Source organism: Mya arenaria, chromosome 9 (genome assembly GCF_026914265.1).
Source record: "Mya arenaria isolate MELC-2E11 chromosome 9, ASM2691426v1".
NCBI classification, from domain to species: Eukaryota; Metazoa; Mollusca; class Bivalvia; order Myida; family Myidae; genus Mya; species Mya arenaria.
This window is the reverse complement of record NC_069130.1, coordinates 76257194-76280179: the sequence shown is the minus strand read 5'-3', so window position 1 is coordinate 76280179 and position 22986 is coordinate 76257194. Positions and strand designations below refer to the sequence as shown.

The 22986-nt window shown below is 34.1% G+C and overlaps 2 protein-coding genes across 2 annotated transcripts in view; one reads left to right on the top strand and one right to left on the bottom strand.

Moving 5' to 3' along the window:
* Nucleotides 1-12: 12 nt before the first annotated feature.
* The window catches only part of LOC128246584 (galactose-binding lectin-like), a 32699-nt gene continuing 9725 nt past the window's right edge, over nt 13-22986 (bottom strand). Inside the window, exons 2-3 of the mRNA XM_052964846.1 lie at nt 1275-1601; nt 13-967 (exon numbers count right to left, since the gene is read on the bottom strand). Of these exons, the coding sequence (XP_052820806.1) occupies nt 805-967; nt 1275-1591 (480 nt within the window). The 5' untranslated portion in view covers nt 1592-1601 and the 3' untranslated portion in view covers nt 13-804. The remainder of the gene's footprint in view (nt 968-1274; nt 1602-22986) is intronic.
* Nucleotides 8877-21915, top strand: LOC128246398 (uncharacterized). Its single transcript, XM_052964583.1, has 9 exons — nt 8877-9264; nt 13469-13696; nt 14110-14321; nt 14658-15166; nt 15642-15669; nt 17848-18115; nt 18922-19140; nt 19355-19566; nt 20273-21915. Exons 1-9 carry the CDS (start codon nt 9078-9080, stop codon nt 20798-20800), a joined length of 2391 nt encoding a protein of 796 aa, XP_052820543.1. The 5' UTR covers nt 8877-9077; the 3' UTR covers nt 20801-21915.

Here is a 22986-nt window from a genome sequence, read left to right as displayed (position 1 = left end):
TGTGATGTTAATAGCAAAATTTTAAGGCATTTATTCACATACACACACACACAAAAGCAACAATACCTAGTTCATACGATTAATTTTCATGAAAGCTTTATGAAAGCATTGTTCTATATAACACAGAAGGTCTATCCTTTATGCATAACAAATGTTTCTTATTTCTGATAACCAGGTTTCACTATGTGCTGAAGAAGGTCTATCCTTTATGCATAACAAATGTTTCTTATTTCTGAAAACCAGGTTTCACTATGTGCAGAAGAAGGTCTATCCTTTATGCATAACAAATGTTTCTTATTTCTGAAAACCAGGTTTCACTATGTGCTGAAGAAGGTCTATCCTTAATGTAAAACTAATCTGTTTGATAATAGAGATGAATCAGCCCTTATTGAATATAGACGTTAATATGATTTGCACATGTTTCATTAATTGTATACACAAAAGTTGAAGCCACATCCAAAATACACTCAGATAAAGAAAACCCACCAAAAATTATAAAGAAAGAAAAACACAGGCTCCCTGCTTCTGTAGAATAATCATAAGGAATTGATTTGGAAATAAAAAATAAAATGATAAACTAAAATTAACAGAATCTGTGTGCCAATTAAGTCACTACTAATATATATATATATACGTTATCTTTTAAAGAGAATTTCATTGATATTACTGTTGTTTCAATTTGTTTGCTTATAAAGGCGTATGATTAAAGAATCAAGGCGAGAATACATAGCTATACATAAATGTTAAAATGTTTATAAGCATCACGGACTCGTTGAGTGTAGTTGAAGTCACGTGATTCAGTGACTAATCATGGCAATGGCATTTGCATTCCGTGTCCACACAGACTTGTTTACTTGGGTTGTATGGCGACACAAACTGGAAGCGCATGCGATCGTGTATGCTAGAGTGGAGCACGACCGTGTTGTTATCACCTGGGTCATGACTTCCACCTTGTGGATGTGCATATCTGGAACGTAGAAAAATACAGGTCATATCTTAAGGAAAAAACAACCTGTTTACAAAATAGAGGCTTTAATAATTGCATTTTCCTTGGATTCTTATGAAACATGGTCAGAATGTTTGCAAAGGTTTTGAAGTTTCCTATATCAAATTTTGCACATAGTTCTCGTCTAGCCAATATGACAGGCTACTCGGATGAGCGATCATGATCCTCGTGTGTCCATTTACCTTTAAATCAATCAACAAAGAAACTGACTACTGTAAACAACAAGTGGTTATGTAGACGATTCCGCGACAGTGCTATGTTTACCAACATGCCCGCCTTGTGAATAATGTGATCGTTCTTGCCATCGAGAGCAAAGAGTGCGCCACTGTGGCGGTCGCTGTGGATAACCAGACCAGTTTCGTTCTCGAGCGTTTTATGGCCACTTCGCGGATGGATACACTTTCCACTGGCGACGTGCTCGATGTAGCCCCATTTGTTGGTCACTTTACAGAAGCGCCAGTGCATGCGTTCGTGTATGCTACTGTGGAGAACGACAGCCGTTCCATCGTCAGGGTTGCTATTTCCGCCATATGGATGAAAAAACTTCCCGCTTGACCGGTGTTTGATGAGGAATGGCTCCGACATGACTTATTACCTGAAATACAAATATAATTGATGTAAAATACAAAAGTTAGCAATAGTATGTTGCATGTTAATAATTGTTCCTACATAACGACTCGCAGAGAGAATTTTCTAATTATTAAGAGTGCACCTATGACAGGTTTATTGAAGAACAATAGTAATTTTTAAGAACTACGAAAGAATCACAGAAATATATTGCAGTATATTGTCCAAATAATGCGTGTTTGTTTGCGTGTGCGTGTGTATGTGTGTGCGTGCGTGCATACGTACATACATGCGTGTGCACATGTATTATAATAACGGATTGAAAGGCATTCAAGGCTTCAATATGATTACTTTATATTGCAAAACTATGTATTTAAGGTAGCACACCCCTAATGGGCACCATTTCAGACCATTGATCAATTTTATTTAGATTTAAATTACTCTGCCTCCATTTCAGAATTGTCGATTAAAACGACATCTCCCGAGAGACAAAAAAATCCTTTATTTCATTTATTTTTCAACATTTTGGTAATAATTTGGTATCAGAGTAACAAGAAATATCTTTGCTTTCAGAAATAATACATCATTGATCACATCACCAACAAGTATAATCATACTGTAATGAAATAGCCATATGGTATTTCAATTTTAACATACTATTTTGACCGCGTAAAATTTGCACATCGACGTTTAAAAGCAAATTCAACAAGTTCTAGAAATACTCATGACCTGTTCTTTATTAATAATTATCTTCAATCTTTTGGGAACATAATGCCAAAAAATCAAAATGTTTTACCGTCTCATTAAACCAAAATAAATTTTGTAATTCCCAACCACCTATTTCAGCCGTGCCTGCAAGTTATAAAATTTAATAAAAACGTATGATTAATTTTTAATGAAAATACAATATTAACTTCTGTAAAAATGTTAGGTAAGGAAAAGAAAATAAAAAAAATATATGTGCTTCCGGCTGGATTTGAACCACTTTCTTGAAACCCTCAAAACATTTATTGTCCTGTGCTTAACAACATAGGCTAAAGCATTAAAATTGAAGAGTTTCAAGTGGAGGTTTTCATTAAGGGTGTGCTACCTTAAATCCACACAGAAAAAGAAAACCACTGATAGTTCCGCACACAGCTACGAAATAATAATCAACTGAACGATCACAACAATTAGAGCGGAAATGTTGAGGATATTTAGCGTTTTCGCCTATGGAATCGCCTGGCGGATTCTTATTTCATATTTCATATTTAAGAAAACTTCCGACGAGAACGCCACAAGAATATAAATATTTTACGTAACGTTTGTTTGTCCGTCCTCAATGTTAATATAAAACAATATCTAATACAATTTAATGTTTAAAATACTGATTGTTAACAGTGATAATATTATATTTTTCTCCTCTCATATTGTATTATCCTTGTACATATATACGACGACGCCTGTAATAATGGGTATTTAGGTGCCAAAATTATATTTTTATATTGGTTTAAGCAAAAATTTAGGTATAGGCAGTTACAGATATAATCTTTGAAAATAAGAGTCAGTATAATTAAAATTTTCGTTGTTATGGTCTAGAGAAGATCAGTGCAAACACACCTCTTAAATCATAAAAATACTCAGATATAGTAACAGTAACAATACAGGTTTTGTTTTTTTTTTAGGTATTTAGGCATTTTTGTTCCTATGCTTATTATACGCAAAATAAATTCAAAACTTAGTAAAATAACAATAAGTGTAAATTAATTCACCATCTTCGCTATCAAAACTCAGATGGTCAGGCTGATGGTTTCTAAAGTAAAGGTCATCCACTTAACACAAATCCTGTACAAAATGTCATCAGTGTTGGCCACAAGTTCATCAGGAATGCTGCTTCCTTGACTACACTCTAAATGACTCATTTTCATGAGAACATACATAATAAAACAGATTCCGCTTCGTTTCCGACAATGTCGAATAGAAATTGAATAGAAGCGCCAGTTATGTATTACATTGTTAATAATCGTATTTTGAATTTATTCAATTTAATTTCATTTATTAGTTTAAGTTAACTGGATTTAATACTATACCACAGTAGTCGCATAATTATAAGTTAAACAATTGATAAAACATATATAAATATATATTCACATTTTTATTACATTCAATATAGTATACATCAATGTCAGTTACATCATATTTTGTTTTCATACTATGTGTGCTACACAATCTGTAATGAAATCATAAGAAGAAACTGAGCATTGGTATTTTTCTGACATGAACACTGGACTTAGTAAAAGTTTGCTCAATATAATTTGTTTCCGAAAAAATCCCCTCATATATGTAGTTGAGTTCGTGCAATTGGTGGATTAGGATTTTGTCTGTGGTTTATTGGCCTCCTCTGTGGACTAATATATATTCCAGACGAGGATGAATCAGAGGAGCTTGTATGTCCATCATACTCGGACTCGGAGATCTGAACAGGTACTGACCGCGTCCTGATCCTTCGTGCAGGTTTGGAATATTTGAGTACCAGCGTCAGTATCTTTTGGCAGCAGGAGATTTCGGTGTAAAATGCGTATTGGTCCCTTGCGATAATCAAGTTGCACTTTGTACAAAGGCTGACATTCACATGAAATATTCAGAACTACATACGAGTCTTTTTCCAACTTGTCAGCCGGTTTCTGTCGGCCTTGCAAGCTTAAAAGAACAATATCGCCTTCTGCAATGGTGTTTCTCTGACGTTTTGGTCACACTGAGCTTTGTTTTAACCTGCCCCCTTTTTTGCTGCTTCTCCAGATACCCCGTTTCTGCACCTATGACACAAATGTATGGTTTGCACCATTTCCATTCATCGGTGCAGTGCCCATGTATTCGTCAACATAGAGCCGTGGGTGCCACCTGAACATCAGGAAATGTGGGCTAAACCGTGTTGAACTACTCTTCGTTGCAGTTAAAGCCTGGAAAAGAGAAGGAATATGCGCACATCAGTTGGGCTTCAGCCGTGGTACCTTATATTCGACGGAATGTGCGGTTAAACCTCCCAGCAGAAGGGTTTCCCATAGCATGAAAGGGGTAAGTCTTGGTCTTTTGCACATTGGTAAGCTTACAGAGTTCCAGAGTATACAGAGATGACGCGGCTCTAGAAGTTGCGCCCTTGGTTTGAGTGGCACTGCTCTTGAAAGGAGTAATGGACTATAAAGTCCTAATAAAGAGCTCGACCTGTACGTGCTGCCATCTGGATTCTGCAGGAGATAGCCTTGACGTACCGTTTAAAATGGTCAGTAACAAAGACGTCCTCATTCCCACCCTTGGACTGCTCCAATTTCAAGTAAAACATACAGACATACAGACTGGCGATTCAAGCCATCACAGTCCTCGTTCAGCTTGCTTATTTCCAATGTGACGGTGAATTTATTACCGTATAGGAAGTCGTGGAACTTACCGGTTACTGCCCATTTAAGCACAAGGAGTTCCAACTTATTGGCTGTGTAGTTCGCTCACTTAGGCGGAGCCCTCGGCTGGCGAAAGCAATAACTCTCTCAGTTCCATCATCCTGCTCCTGCAACGGAACGGCGCCCTATGCCATAACAACTTGCATTAGTATGGAATCTAAAGGGTTTGGTAAAATTTCAAATGCAAGGACAGAGGAACACGCTAAGTTTTCCCCTAGGCCATCAAAGCTAGTCTCTTAATCAAAACCCCATGATCATCTGTTAGTGGACGTGGTTGAAATACGTTCTCCAACCGGAAAATAACCTCATCAAAAACAAGGGTTTGATAAAAAGACAAGGCATTTGCGAAGGAGAAGATCGTCTAGGGCTTTTTTCCATTGCTCTTTGGAAAGAGGCACGACTGTCGTCTAATCCAAAAGCTATTCGTTCCAAATGCTAAAATCCAAGGTTGCCGACAGAAAAGGCAGCGTATTGCTTGAGTCTGGATCCATCTCGATGAAACAGAAGGTCTGTAGTATTATAAATATTCTTGTATTTGTTTATTTATATTTATTTTTTACTTGTTAAAATTGGCGGATTAATATTGAAATGTGTATACAATTTGTATTAAGCAATGACACCACTGTAGCGTAATTAATGATATATATATATATATATATATATATATATATATGAATATACATTTCTGGAATGTTTACTTTGCGAATATACAGTATATATAAAAACATTTCTACAGGGTAGCAATATTTGTCGGGTCCGGAATGTTATTCCTTTTCGCAGCAAACCTGATCAGTTGGACCATACCAGGTAGATCTGCAAGTTATTTTCCACATGCTTTTACCGCTCGTATTTACCCCTTCAGAATATGTCAACTGTTACCAAACTGGATGTCAGTCGAGGTGAATGTTGGTCAATATTTTGCTAATCAAATCAATAGCAATCCTTATAGCGGTTGTCCTATTCGAGAACATGATTGGGCGAAACCTCGAAGAAAGACACACGATTGGAACGGTTTTTTTGTGCTAGATAAAATATAAACCTGAATCTTCTCTTTTTGATTTACATCAATGATATATACCTTTCACTTAATATTTACTGTATTGACCTCCTCGTGGATGATTTCACTTTGCGGTTATAGAGTGACAGATATTAAAAAAACATTGCAAAATGATTTGGATTCAGTAGCTTCTTGGTGCTTTAACAATAACATGTTGATTAACAAAGGTTACATATCAAAACCCATCTCCTTGACATTGCTATTATATAATACGACTATAAAACAAGCTACAAGCCATACGGTTCTAGGAGTTATTATTGATAACCAATTGAATTAAAAAGAACAAGTTTTGAATGCTTGTAGGAACTGAATTCTAAAATAGCACTTCTAAAACGAATTAATTACTTCTTGAGCTATGACATTCAAAAAACTTTTTACAATGCGCATATGCTATCCATAATGGACTATTGTTGTTCTATATGGAGCAGATGTATACAATCACACGTATGTAAAATATCTATTATTCAGAAAAAAGCTTCAAAAATAATTTTACGAAAACCTGTTAAAACGTCATCTAGTCCATTGTTCAAGGAAATAAGCTGGTTATCGTTTGACAATAGATATAAATCTTATGTTGGACTAATTATCTATAAGTTTTTGCATAGTCTCATGCCTGAATACTTAAGTGAAGTAATTTCATTTACAAATAACACAAACTACTCATTGCGGTCTGCCACCCAAAATGATTTTAAAAGATCCCTTTTTTACAAGACTAACTATGGAAATGTTTGTTTAAATGCGATTTATTTTTGTTTTTTATATTTTTGAACATTGTATATGTTGTGTTTGATTATTATTATCATTATTATCCACCAAAACACGTTGATCTACTTGCTCCTGACTGGGAAGGAGTGGGAGTTACAATGTTACACTTATACTGCTGGTCCTTATTGGTGTTAAAACTTGTATAGTATAAAGCATTCGGACAGATTGAACCCGTAGTCGCAGTTCATTGACGGCAATGCTATTATTTTAATCATTTGTTGGATATCTCTCCCCGTCTTTACAAACCGTATTATTCTGAAAATAAATCCTGAATGATAGTGTCATTACTTAGATTGGTACCTAACTGATTTATAAAAATAATTCAGGCAAGTTTGGTAACTTGATTGCCATTCTAATAAGTATACATGTGTATAATTGATTCGAAGACCAGAATTGCAGAACTAGAGGGATGTAAATCAGTGTGCATATGTTATCATTGCAGCGCAATGTATTCAGGCATAGAAGTTGATAGCATGATATTCATGAAGATTTGAGAAAAGACGACCAGAATTTCCTGTATGTTTGGCTTGTTCTTTTGGCCACTCGCGTTTGGTGTACAATTAGATTTTTCATCCGTGAAGTACCGGACAGTGGGAACGTTAGTGGGGAAATGGATAAAGTGGACAGTATATTGATATTGATACAAGCAGTTGGCTATTCAAGTCAAGCATTTTGCAACTGTATTTCATTCTGCCTTTTGGACAATGTGGTAAGAACAAGGTTGATTCAACGCATGAGGTGTAAAACGACATCTACCGATCGGACCTTCAACAATCAAAGTATTAACAGCAGAGATATAAGTGGTGTTGTCCACATAGATAACGTCAATAATCATAGAGACACTCAGGAAAGTGAACCACTAATTAGGAGTAATGCATCATTTACTGGATACTCTGGAATACGTCGGTCAATTGCCGATGCTTTCCAGATTTACAGAGTGGTTGAGGGGAGGGGTGTTCTGAGGGGGGGGGGGATACAATATAACGTTTCTCTTCTTCATTGTGACTACGGATTGTACGTTGTACATTTACGGGTACGTATACTCATTGCGAATGTTGATAACAAAGTATGCCACCCTTTTAAAAGATGCACTTCTAAAATATACAGGCATAATTGGTTAGAGTTATAGTCTAAGGATTATTAAACAAATCACATAAGCATCCATTGCAACAATCCAAACCGTACAAGGAGTGTACATCCGTGTAAAGTTTTAAATAGAGTTCACTCTTTGGTCAAGTTTCACAATAAGATTATATAAAAGGGTAATATAAATTATTAAATACGTATGAAAATATTTTTACTTAAGTGGACTCGTTCGTTACATAGGTTCAGACATTGAAAATATTAATTTATTTTCATATATGATAAAAAATACAACATACACTTTGCCGATAAAAGCGTTAGTTTCACAATTGAAAATTAATTAATTTTATGCTAATTCCGGTTCGAATGAGCCATTTGCTTTGTGTTCATTTTAGTACATTAACTGATTAAATTTCAACAAAACTTTAAAAAAAACTACTGGCTGGCGCAATGTATAGCAACAGGCACAGTATGCATCAAACGCCACAATGTACAACAAACTGCTCGGTTTACAACAAACGGCACGGTGTAAAACACGGCACAGTGTAAAACAACCGGCACAGTGAAAAAAACAAACGGCACCGTGTACAACAAACGGCTCAGTGTTAAACAAACGGCACAGTGAAAAAAACGGCTCACTGTACAACAAACGACATAGTGTACAACAAACGGCACAGTGTAAAAACAAACGGTTACATTATTTGTTCTTCCGCATTGATATCACATGTACAATGAATATTAGTTTATAATGCAGTTATAATGCACAGGTCAACTACGGTTGATATCTTGATTATCGTATAATGTAATTGCTTATTTTATCCAACGACATAATTAGATAAAAACTTAGATAGCATAAAAATGACCAATGATTAACTTAGTGAAATAAGGAAGTTTCAAGTCTTGTTATTTTGGACATATTGTAAATGTTATTTAAAAAGGGAAATCTTCTGTTACTTATGAGGTTTGAAACGGTTTTCCGTTTTTCGATAGAAAGCTATGCGTGCTTGCTATCATTGATTGACAAATACAGGTTTTAGAAGTTGATATTGACTTATATATGCTTAACTAATTCTGAACATTTGCTGCAAAGGAACTATCTGTTGTTTTTTTAACTTATTTTAAATAAAAAATAACATGTTATATAAAACATAAATAGATAAAAGTGATGTATTGCAACACTCCCCAAAACGCCACGCCACCAGGTGTTGAGGTCATTTCTGCAATAAGCTGCACATTGTCAGTCTTCGGCGCTATTGTGATTTTTATAACATACATTTTAATACCGGAAATAAGAAACACAACAAGGAAATTGATCATATGGTTGACTGTTGCAGACCTCGTTACTTCTCTTGGTATGTATAATATACTTACTTTTGCAATACCCGTACCCTTATTTTGAAACCTCTTTCGTTTTGATGTATTATTGTATTGCTAGTGTTTTTCTGTCAGCTCCGAACGGAACAGAAAATCTTTAGACGATTTACGATAAAAATATACATCAATATATTTAGTAAATTGGGATATTTCATATGCAAATGAGGTAACAATGTACTAAAACAATTTACTAATAATCAGCTTTTAACAGCAATTTTGATATTGGTGTGAATAAAGTGAAAAGTTTTAAAGTGACATTGGCACCCCCCCCCCTTCCCCAGCTTATCCGATTTCACTACCCCAACCTTCCAGAAATGTCGTTGTGGGTGGTGGGTGAATATAAAAACATAGTCTAAAAATTCTATTTTGATTTAATCATATACAGCTTATCGTTCATATACATAAATCGGTTATTCATAAATACACAAAAAATGAAATTGAACTCAATCACAATTTATACCACTAATTAGCGTAACATGTCACAAACTACAATAGAGAAGGCACTTTATTACAATATTTTTTATACTGTGCAATATTGATAATATTGTTTCTTTGTTTTTAGGCTTTAATAATATACAGTGCTAGTTTATGCAATTGGTGTTTAGAAGCTGAATAAATTTGAACATGCTAGGCTTATTTATATAATAAGAAGGGATATATTCTCTTGTTAGGCCACTTTATACATTACATACAATCATAAAATGATATTCATCCTCTACCGCATTTGAAATGCAACATTTTTTATCTTGCCTCACTACATCTGAATATCTACCTTTCTAAATGTTTAAGTTATGTTAGGATAACCTTATTTTCGAGATAGCTTGCCTGTGTTTAAAATTATCTAATACAATCCACTGGGTGATTAAAATGTCTTCAAGTCTTTATCTCTTAGAGCATTATCACATTTTTTGTAATATTTTAACATATATAGTATACAAAATACAATTATTATCACATCAATTTAAGAGCTTAAACCAATATCAAATCTTGCATATTTTTTCTGCTAAATATCAAAGGCAACCTGCCACTTTCTTCATTCAAAGCATTATTACAAGTGGTCATTTTAACACCCAATTTCTGCTTCAAAAACTTTTTATGTAGCCTCTCGATGTTATCAGGACTGGAGCACCCCAACGTTCACAGCATAAAGTATATATATTTATTTATATGGGTATTATATTCTTTCCTTGCATTGTAGCATTCCTCAGTAAACCATGGATTTCTGGCTCTTTTTCTACTTTCTTTACTTATTGGTGTTCTTAATATACCAAATGATTTAGACGCACACGATATTATGAAGTTGTAAATTTGTATTGATTTTTGGCGTAATTTTGTTTTTAAAATGTTCTGTTTGATTAACATCGTATTTAATGTTTGATTCTGATACGGAATCATCATTCATATTTTCGTTTGAATTTATGCTTCTTTTCTACGTGAATGATTGTACAGTGATCTGAAAACTCATTTGAACATAAAATTTCGAAGTCATGTACAAACTCAAGATCGTTCTTGTTTAGCAACAAATAATCTACATTTCTTGATCCGTTTAGATCATTGAAAGTGTAATTGCCAACGTTTGCGTCGTTGTCAAGGCAACCGTTGCCTATCAATGAGTTTGTTTACTTATATAATGCTATTACTTTTTGCCATAATCATCCATAATTATGTATTTATCACTTCGTTATTTGGATTCCTGTTGTATCCAAGATAGTATCATTATCAGCATCTAAGTATCTATCAAATGCAATAAATTATTTTCAGGTCGATGGTCTACTATTCATGTCTCCTGTTAATAGGAATATACCTATGTTTTGAACTTATTCTATACTAGTTTCTAACAAATCGAATTAGTGAATCATTTTGGTTAATAATATAAGTGTTTGTGGATGGAATATATACAGCACGAATTTAAACGTCTTTTTTTCTATTTCAAGCAAAGTTTTACTTATTTTAAACGAAATAATACCACTTTGTTTCAGTCCTTCAATCGATATTTTTGTTCTTTTTATAATATTTGTCACTCCACCACTCGCACGTCCTTTACGTGTATTTCTGGATTTGTGACCATACAATCATAACCCTCAATATCTCGATTAAACTGGTGTTTTTCGAGCTGTGTATCATTACACCACAAATAAAAGCAATATCGGATGAGAAGGTTCTTAACCTTATTGAACCAATGATTTGGATTGTTATCATAATCTAACCTAACGTCTTCTATGACAAATTTGATAATAATATTATCACTTTTCTTAAGTTTGGACCTGTATTTAAATTCGTACATATCTATTTATATCAAATAAATTCACCGTATCCAGCAACATTTAAAGACGATTGTTTAACATCTAGTAAAGCTTTGCAAAATTTTAAATGTATCTTCTCTAGCTGAGTAGACTTCGTAAAACCCCAAATTTCACTACCGTATGTAAAATTGGATGAAACAAAGACATCAAATTATTGCAAAGCTACCCTATGATTACATTCATACTTTTTTAGATTTGACAAAAGGTGTGTACTGTTTGGGTATTAAAGCTAAAATACCAATATAAAATAAAAATACTCCTAGAGAGTTTAAATCATTTACAATGTCAACATCTTCGTTTGCATATACCCACTTTTCATTACGTCTTGTGCCACCTATTTTTCGAAAAAACAAAAACAACATTTTTTGCTTAAGCAAAATAACTATCTAACTCTCAGGTGTTACAATAATTATATAAACGTTCTAACATCATTAGTAAGTCTTCTGGGGTTTCACCAATAACAACCATAACATTGGCATGTAACAATAGCATCAAACAAATATAACGTAAAGCTAAACTGCAATCGTTTATATTTTGTAAATACAATTCTAAGTATTCTATAAATAATTAAAGTATAATCGCGGAAAGTATCTCCTTTTGTCTTAAGCCTACTGAGATATTAAAAAAAATCTGAATAGCTATTATAGTGCTTTACATGTTTTTCATGCAAATTGTGTTCAAGGTCATTGTCGAACACGGAAATAATATCGGAGAGGTTATAATACAAATACATCAATATTATACAATGCATTGATAGGGGAGTTTTCCGGGGGTATATTCGAAACTTCGATATTCCAGTCATCATCCAAATTAAATAACGTTTAATCGAACTTAATCCATATACAACAGTCAATATCATCACGTATTACAAATAGTTTAAAATATTTACGCAAATTCTATTCTATTTATATATATATATATATATATATATATATATATATATATATATATATATATATATATATATATATATATATATATATATATATATATATATATATATATTTCGTCCATATTTCCTGAATCAAATGTTCTGCTGCGTTCCAGCTCAGTGTTCCGCTTTTCGAATTTATCCATTTAGATCTATTTGTGATAATTGGCTTATTTTTGTATTAACGGACTGCTGGATGAGATCTAGTTGTCGCAGTTTATTGTCCCTCTGGTCAAGCCTTTGTAATATAAATACTTATGTAAAAAACAAAGTCCAAACTTAGCTGGTCCAGATTTTAGCCAACAGGTGAACCCATGTTATTTACATCCCAATACGACAATGTCCCAGGAATTCCAGGAACTATTTCTGTCAGGGTATAACCAGCCATTTGCTGATATTGCCCACTTGTTTGGGACCCTGCTAGGGTCAGAGATGCCCCCCGCCTGGTTCATGCTCTGACGCTTTGGGGTGCTGTTATAATCCTGTTGGCTCAAAACTGCTTTATAAAGCTAGTAATCCACATTTATCAACAGAAAAACACAACATTTTTAATTCTATATATCTTACACTGTTTGTCGATCATAAAATCCTTTCAATTATAACACTAATCTACTAAAATCCAAAGCTTTGTTGTTATTTTTCGGAGCTACATTTAAAAACCTGCCGCCATTCTCGCGCATCAATGCCACACTATAAATCCGGCTTCATTTGGCCGGCATTTACGAGAACTATAGTCTTTTATAAATCTGTAAATTAGAATGTAGACACGGCTTTACCAAGGAAGTAACTGGGAAAATATGAGCCCGAAGGATAGGGGGACAAAACTTGCCCGATCGGGCAGAAAAATGTTCGGGAAACAAACAAATCATTTGTGTTACGCCTTATATTGTTAAATTTCTATACACTTACTTTCTCTCATTTTATTATTCCTATCCCTTAATATTTCAGGTTACATGGCATCTTTCATCTACAATGAATCAGATAATGTTAGCGAATATACGAATACGACCTTGTTCTGTAAAACACAAAGTGCTGTGACGACATACTCAAGTCTGGTGTCCTTCTTCTTGACAATCTCAATTGCTTTTCATCTCCTGTTGGCAGTCTTCCGCCCACAGAATAGCCCACGTCGTCTCATTTTGCCTATAGCCAACATTATCAGTTGGGGTGTACCAGGTACTTACAAGTTATGGTCAATGAAAACTACAGGTTCCAATTCTCAATACATTTTAAATATAATAGCTTTAAAGAATAACATAAAAAAATATTTTACTAGTATCTTTAAAAAAAATGTTTTTTTTTAAAAAAAATCTAAACTTTTTACTATGGGAAAATAACAGAAATATGTAAAAGAACGAAAAAAGTGCGCTTTACTGATCCTATTACCAGGAAATGTTAAGCTTGTTGAATAAAATAAGCCCAAAGTGCACATTTGCTTAAAAAAATCTTGGGGGAGTAGCTATTTATCTAGCTGTTAGTCTGTATATACATTTATATGTTTTCATTTTATTGTGTCTATATGAAGTTTTTCGTGTTTCAAAAGTCGATATGAATACATATTTATTTCCTTTTTTCAATTATGATATCAGGTATTATTATCTGTGTGGCTCTGATGGAAAATATGCTCGGAAGGGAAGTAAACGATTCACCGACTGTCGGAACGGGATCATGGTGCTGGGTCAAATGTAAAGAAAGCAACCCCCAAAAGACACTGTTTTACATGTATCTTACCGGGAAAGGCTTTGAAATACTGTGTTACGTGATCACAGCCGCTCTATATGTTTTAATGAAACTGCGAATGGTAGGTAGACCTATTTAAGCTAGTAAAGTAAGCATTGCATTTTCTGATATTTATGTTCCAAACACCTTTTACTATGGCATGCATTAATTCACTTGATAAAAATACATGATGTTCGATTATTAATACATCGTGGTTCACTTCACTTTTGTATTTGAAAGCAAACAAACTCAAAAGAAAATGAAACAATTTAATAAGTTCAATCAAATTTTGACACTCGAAATAGTTCCTTCAATAGGATCAAGGCTGTGCATATTTTTAAAACTTCTGATTTTTGTTTGTTAAAGTAATGCGTGAAACTACATGTATATCAAACACCTAAAAATTGTTTCATTTCAGTATCTCGTATATAGAAATAGAAGACTTCATGATATTCAGTCAGATCTACGGGACGATGACAAGAATTTTGTATATGTTTGGCTGGTCTTTCTGATGATTCGTATTTGGGGCACGATCAGATTCTATCTACGAGTAATCCCCGATAAAACCAGTGATGTAATTGAAGGGGTTGATAGAGTTTTAATATACTTCCAGGCCATTGGGGACCCCAGCCAAGCTTTCTGTAACTGCATACTGTTTTGCATACTAGATGGTGAAATTTGGAAAAAGATTCTGGGGTACATTTGGGGTACATCTGGGGTATGTAGGCCATCACATGCGCATAACAATAATATGGTTGATATTGAAGATACAGACAACGACGTTGACATAAATAGAGACAGTGATTGTATTCCACTGTTTGGTCAGAATTATTTTGGAAGACGGAGATATGGCTCTTGTAGTGAGCTCGTCGAGGAAACTACTAATCAACATAAGGGCCGTTTTGAACGCATGCATAAAACCACGGGGTGAATCGTAGTAACACATCAAAAAACTTATACTTAAGAATAGCATATCTGCATACATATTCACTTGTGATCCGAGTGCTTCTTTTAACGGTGCGGTATTCGAATGCCGTGACTTTGATTTAAGTTTTTTTGTTCAATCACTATTCCATTACTCTGTGTCTATTGGACTTGATACATTATATAATTCCTTAACGATGAGAACATTGGTAAAGATATTGCATTGCTGACTCAAAAGGAATTTCTTTTTCACGAATGACACAAACACAAATTCTTATAAAAGTGAAATGTTATGTATTTTGAATAAGGTTAAGTGTTTAGTAAACCATTTTTGTATCGAGTAAATGGAGGCTCCTAAATGCTCATTGCAATATGGCAAGACCCCTCCGTAACGCCATCACTTCTTGAATTGTGTTTTAATATCAAAAATGACATGAGATAGATGTGACTTCAATTAACAGTCAAATATAAATTCTAGAAGATCTCAAGAGATACCACTTGCATGGGTTGAAACCAGTACTGAGCATACCATTTTCCCAGCACTACCCTTATAACGCCGAGCGCATTACATTCATGGTTACAGGTTTCTTAAATGAGCTACTTCTAAACTTTAGCAAATCTTTGCATTGCCCTTGTGGAGATACTAAATAAATAATTCCGTTGAGGAACCACGAATCTATAATTACTTATGTTTTCATATCTACTTCAACAAGTAATATATTGTGCCAATGCCGCGTGCGGAATACTGATCACTCATGTTCTCCCTCCAGAGCTGTCTTTTTTCGAATATATCTCGTTTAAGTGAGTGTTGGTCAATTTGTAAGTATTTTTGATAAATCAAAGCAATCATTATGGAAGTTGCCCTCTTCAAAGAAAATATTTGGGCGAAGCCTCAACGAAAGACACAATATTGAAACGGGTAAAATGTAAACGAGACATTGTTGTGTAGTTCACTTGTTCCTAACTGGGAAGGCTTGGATTTGCAATGATATGTATAATAATTATATATATTATGTTCCTGACTGGGAAGGCTTGGATTTGCAATGATATGTATTATAATTATATATATTATGTTCCTGACTGGGACGGCGTTGGATTTGCAATGCTATGTATAATAATTATATATATTTATAGACTGCTGGGCTGGTATCCATAACGCATCTTAAGTCATTCCGTAACTTAAGTCGATTTCTTAATATTTATAAAGTCAAATTAACAGTAAAGTATAAAGTGTTTTTGAAATAAAGGTATTTCAGATAATTTTAAATTATGATATCAAATGATCAGTAAGATACTTAACTTAGGAAAAGGACTTAAGATTAGAAATGACTTAAGATGTTTTATGAATACTGGCCGTGGTCTTTATTGGGTGTTCAAACTTAGATTTGTAAGCATTCCGACGGATAGAACCCGTAGTCTCAGTAAATTGGCGGCAATGCCATCATTTTATTCCTTTGATGGATTTAATAATTGACTCTATGAACCGACTTATATCACCAAATACACTGTTAGTCTGCATAATAGTGACATAACTTAGTTTGTTCATGTTATGATTTGTTCAGCCAAGCTAAGTTAATTGTTTGTCAATCTGCCATCTAAAAGTTTATCACTTACCCAAAGAACAGCGCCCCTTTCAAAACAGATCGTAAGGCTTAAGATCGAACATTTCCAATATCGCATATCGCATATGTACTTGTGTACCAAAATCAATACATGCACATGTATAACAAACATAGATTTTGACTGATCAACCTTAAACTACTTACTGAATAATGCATTTATGGAAAATATTAACTACTGATTTAGAGTTTATAACCGTGAATTTAAAAGCAGAAAGCGCAAAAATATTAAATGATTGGTGAATGTTAAAAGATTTACGGTAGTCCACTATAGTCTCATAAAGTAGAAATACTGTGTTTTATGCTCATTTCTTTCAAATTAAACTCGATATCCTTCATAAGAACCATTATTTTTGACATTTATTAATCCTTTTTGGAATAATAAAACAATACTATTAATTGATGTAAATCTTATTTGGGAGTAAGGGTGCATCTTTAAGCAACTTATAACGGGGACGGTTGTAAGGGAAATAAGTGTGCAATGCTATTATTGCTGTGCATTATGTAAGCTTTAGCTGAGACAGCGACAAAATATTCTTTTTCATGTAAAGTGATGTATCATCGGTCTCATACAAGCTGGTATTGACAATTCTTAGCTTGATTTAAGGAAATACTGTATTTAATAATTTGGGACCATCTAGTGTCTAGTACCTTTTCAGATTGAATTGTTTTATCAAAATGGGAAAACGATTTCAGTAAAACATTCAGTTGATAACAGCATGTCCAGACTGCAATGTTTACTTTCCTTGCTGATATTATACACACATAGATTTAAATGCAAGTCACTGTATACCGCAACGCCAACCATTGTGTTTAATCAAACAAAAACAATAACAAGATTGCGCAAAACTGATACAACGACTATCAAAAAGTTGCATGATTATATTGAAATGAGGAAGTGTGGGTTTGAAGGAATTGTTGTTATTTCGAACATGTTTATTAAATTTATTTTTAGGCGACGTTTCGCCCGAAAGTGTGCTTGCTTCCTGTGATGGATTAATTAATGGGTTAAAACAAGAACTGTTGACGTTTTGGTCGACAAACTTCTCGGAACATTGTTGATAGAAACCGAACGTTAATACGAACTTAACAAATGGTATGATATACAAGTTTTATATACTCTATAAAACAAAGATAAAAGGCGTGATGTATTGCAACAATCCCAACAACACAACGCCAGCAAACGTGGAGGCCATATCGGCAGTAAGCTGCACCTTGTCAATCTTGGGCGCTATCGTGATCTTTATGACATACATATTCATACCGGAAATACGGAACACCACGAGGAAATTGGTCACGTGTTTGACTGTTGCAGACCTCTTTACTCCTCTTGGTAAGTTAAGTTCTATACACTTTTGCAACTCCTGGACCTATATTCTGCAAAGTCTTAATTCATTAACTTAAAGCTGCACTCTCACAGATTGAACGTTTTGACTACTTTTTTTATTTTTTTGTCTTTGGACGAGCCAATTTTTGCGTTGGTACCTGTTTAAGCCATAAAACATTAATTTTCGAACGGAAACATATTTGCTCTTTTTCTGGGACAAAAAATAAAAAAGTTGTAAAAACGGTAAATCTGTGAGAGTGGAGCTTTAATAGTTAATATTATCTAGCACAGCATTGACGCTGACAAAAGCTCTTGTTCAAAGCATATCTCAGACAATATAAATGGATTTTGACAATCCATTTCCGAGTCAGAGACAGTTCGAAAACGTGGAATAAAGAAAACCACAGGTACCTTGCTAATCATGCGAACTTTGATGGTTCTTTAGTGCTTAAATCTTATAAAGCACATTTTGATTATCATTTTTTATCATTTCAGGGTATTTGACCTCAATCTCAATATTTTTACCATTTCAGGGTATTTGATCTCAATATTTTACCTGTTCAGGGTATTTAACATCAATATTTTACCATTATATGGTATTTGACCTCAATATTAAACCATTTCAGGGTATTTGACCTCAATATTTTGCCATTTTCGTGTATTTGACCTAAATATTTTACCATTTCAGGGTATCTGATCTCAATATTTTATCTTTTTAGGGTATTTGACCTCAATATTTTACCATTTCTGGGTATTTGACCTCAATATTTTACCATTTTAGGGTATTTGACCTCAATATTTTACCATTTCAGGTTATTTGACCTCCATCATATACCATGAATCAAAAACGGGTCCAAATGATATCCTGTTCTGTACAATACAGAGTGTTGTGACCACATACTCAAGTCTGGTGTCATTCTTCTTGACAGTCTTCATTGCTCTGCATCTCTTTTTGGCAGTCCTCCGTCCGCAGAATAGCCCACGTGGTCTCATTTTGCCTGTGGCTAACATTATAAGTTGGGGTGTACCAGGTACTTACTACGTATCGTATAAAAATGTTTGGTACGAGTGTTATCATTAAAATATCGTGCAATCTTTTTAATGATATATACAGTAACGGGTGTATGTTTATACAACTGTTCATCATTTCATACTTATTGTGTATGAATGTCCATATACGTAAGTTGTGTGTTTATGAATAAATGGTACTCTTTATTGATAGTTATAAAAACGTTGTAACTCCAGCTATCATTATAAGTGTGGCGCTGGCTGAAAATATGCTCGGAAGGGAAGCACACGATTCAACGACTATCGGAACGGGGTCGTGGTGCTGGGTCAAATGCAAAGAAAGCGACACCCACAAGACACTGTTTTACATGTATTTTACCGGGAAAGGCTTTGAATTGCAGTGCTATTTGTACACAGCGGCTCTCTATGTTTTAATGAAGCTGCGAATAGTAAGTTGTTCCAGTATTACACACTTATAGAATGGCCTGTCTGTCAATAGTCAAAATAGTTGCTCTTTGTCGGGTAAGTTTACTTGTTACTCAGTTGAACAAGGGTTAATCATTCTGACAAATGACCGACAAGCCTTTGACTAAAACAACAATATTCTTACATGTACGTTTATGCTTTGTTATTTTCCTTAAAGTATTTAAATATGAAATGAGGACCCTGAATGGAGGGACTGGGACGTGAAATAGTTAAATTCTGGGCGGCGGCTCCCCATGGTGGTTTTGTCCACGCAGATATGTTCTTTTCCGAAAAAGTTTTCTAAAATACCTTCTTAGTTACTTATCAACATTCATGGCATTTTAACAAACGCCCGTTTTTCATTCAACCGGTGTTCGTTTTCCTTCAATCCATATCATTTCGACTTCCATGTGCTCATGCAACTTTGACCTTGGACAATACATAAATGGATGTTCCCTCACCAACGCCATTGTTATTCAATGAATTCATTCATTTATTGTCACGTTCCACTGTTAATCAAGTTTGATAAGAACATATAAAAACAACCTGGCTGTGCGTATATGTAATTCCTGATTTTTTTTATTGTGAGGTGGGTGATAATGGGGAGGGGTGTGTGCTAGTATTGCCTCTTTGCATTTTACAATCAACAAGTCAAGCACAACTATTTTGAAAACTGCTGTATCATTTCAGCATCTCGTACACAGACACAAAAGCCTTCATGCTATCCGGCCAGATTTACGGGACGATGACCAGAATTTCGTTTATGTGTGGCTGGTCCTTCTCATGATACGTATTTGGGGTACGATCCGATTCTTTCTACGAGCAATCCCCAAGAGTGCCAGTGATGTGAATGAAGAAATGGAAAGAGTTGATAAGGTATTAACATACTTTCAGGCCATTGGGGATCCAAGCCAAGCCTTTTGCAATTGCATACTGTTTTGCTTACTAGACGGTGATGTGCGGGCAAAAATTATGGGATATATTTTATGTAGGACCTCAAATACTCAAACCAACTATATGGATACTGTAGAAGATACAGAAAATGACTTTACGTCGGGTGTTGCCTCTATTGGCAACGTTGATTTTAGTCCTCTGTTTGGTCATAAATCAAAAGAGGATAATGGAAGACGGAGATATGGCTCTTGTAGCGAGCTTCTCCATGACAGTGCTAATCAACATAATGAAACTTATGAACGCTTATATACATCAACGCGATGAAACGTAGTCAAATGACAATACTAGGGGGGCACATGAATTTGGATGTGTGCATTCACTGGCAATTCTTATTTAAACAATACGGAATTCCAATGTCGTGAAAATTTTAGTGTTAGTTCAATCAAGATTACTTTTATTATTAGCTGCTAAAATTATTCTCTTTAAGCCTATTAGAACGCCATCGCATGAATTATTTAAACAATTAGAATGGCTTCAATTTGAATACCGTTGCAAATATCTAACGGCTGTTATGGTATATAAATCTATTAACAATCTTACACCGAGTTATATAAGAGACATTATAAAGTTATCAAACAATACAAGATATTGATTACGATCTTCTACGCGACAAGACATTGCCCACATTCGACATAAAACTCAATACAAGAAACACTCGTTTGCATGCTGCAGCGGGACAGTTTGGAACTCTTTACCAAAACGAATACGTAAATCGAACACGGAAAAGTCTTTTAAAGCCTGCTGCAAGAAGTTCTTTTTACATAATCAATTGCAAAAACCGTTGTAAGAATTGTACGCATAATTCCATGACTATTGTTTTTACATTATAAATATCTCGAGTAAGGTGTTAAATACATGTGTGACTGTCCTACTTACTCAGTTAATAAATTTTAATGATACGATTTGTTACCCTTTAGGTACAAATTGATGTATTGTTCGGCATTGATGTTATAATTAATGTATTATATTCATGTTTCTTTATGTTTTCGTATAACATTTTAATACGTACCCTTTTGAAATAACATAAATTTATGCTTGTGTTTTCATTCTAAGCATTTATGTGTGTGTGCGTGTGTATGTTCTTTCAGAAGGCCACATTGTAAATAAGTCGTGTGTTATGTTTGTTTATAATATGATGCCTATGTCTTAATGTGTTACCTTCTTTAAATAAAGTTATTATTATTATTATTATTATTATTATTATTATTATTATTATTATTATTATTATTATTATTGTGCCTTTTTGACTCCCGGAACCCGGCGTTGAACAATTATCTCTGGGCACATGCTTTGTTAATTGTTATGAAGATAAATTATAGTGAAATTACATAATGATAGTTGAAACAATGAGATTAGTGATTACATTTTTTATTGCTGTCTGTCAGAGGATTTTCCTCGTCATACGACATGAAACAAAACATATGATAATATAAATAAATCATAGAAAATATACCATCTTCAATCGCAATTCCTCCACGATTTCAGTGTTGCACTATTTCCAAAAGCTAGCGGTGCATGACCTGCTTGGTTGATCTTTTCACAGCCATGGCCAACAATGACGTCATCATAATCGTCATAATGTCCAAGATCAGATGGTTGCCATAGTTACCTGAAACAAACATATCAAAATTAAGCAACAATAAATGTGTAACAAAGCACTATATTTGCATTTATAAACATATGAAATGTCAAGAATGAAGATATGTTTATTAAACGGAAAATTGATGAATACAATAAACTTAAGCCATTGTGACTTTCAATGATCGAGCAACGCCCGGTAGCAGCATTGGTAGGGGATGGTGAAGAAAAATATAATATAAATAAAAACGCGATAATACAAATTCACATATATTTTACAAACATTTATTACAAATAAGTGTATGTAAATGAAGTATATTACGATATTTACATATCATACATTCGTCTGGTTGAGTATTTGTCTGATGGTTAAAATGATTTCGGTATGACTGTTTTATACAATAGGTATACTATTCACAGAACAACACCGATTTAAAATAGATGAATCAAAAGTTGCTTTGAATTGCTATTGTTGTGCAAATATCATGTATACATGTACTGGCTTAATTTATTGGTTATTTCTCTTTGTTACATATCGAATTGTCTTAAGATTTTTCCAATGACGGTGCATTCTTATGTTGTACCATCTGCAAATAAAGATGTTACTATCATATAAAACAAATGTCCACGATCCTAGAACAATACTGTTACCTGAAACTTTTTGGCAGTCTTCCGTCCACAAAATAGCCCACGTGGTCTCATTTTTCCTATAGCCAACATTTTAAGTTGGGTTGTACCAGGTATTTACATACTTGCATACTAGATGGTGAAATTTGGGCAAAGAATCTGGAATGCATAACATGTAAGCCTTCACACGCGCAAAACAATAATATGGATATTATGGAAGATACAGACAACGACGTTGACATAAA

Coding starts and splice junctions, on each gene's coding strand:
- LOC128246398 (XM_052964583.1), top strand. CDS start 9,078: ATGTATTGCAACACTCCCCAAAACGCCACGCCACCAGGTGTTGAGGTC. Junction 15,167..15,641: donor CGCATGCATAAAACCACGGG/GTGAATCGTAGT, acceptor TATAAATTCTAG/AAGATCTCAAGAGATACCAC. Junction 18,116..18,921: donor AGACCTCTTTACTCCTCTTG/GTAAGTTAAGTT, acceptor TTACCATTTCAG/GTTATTTGACCTCCATCATA.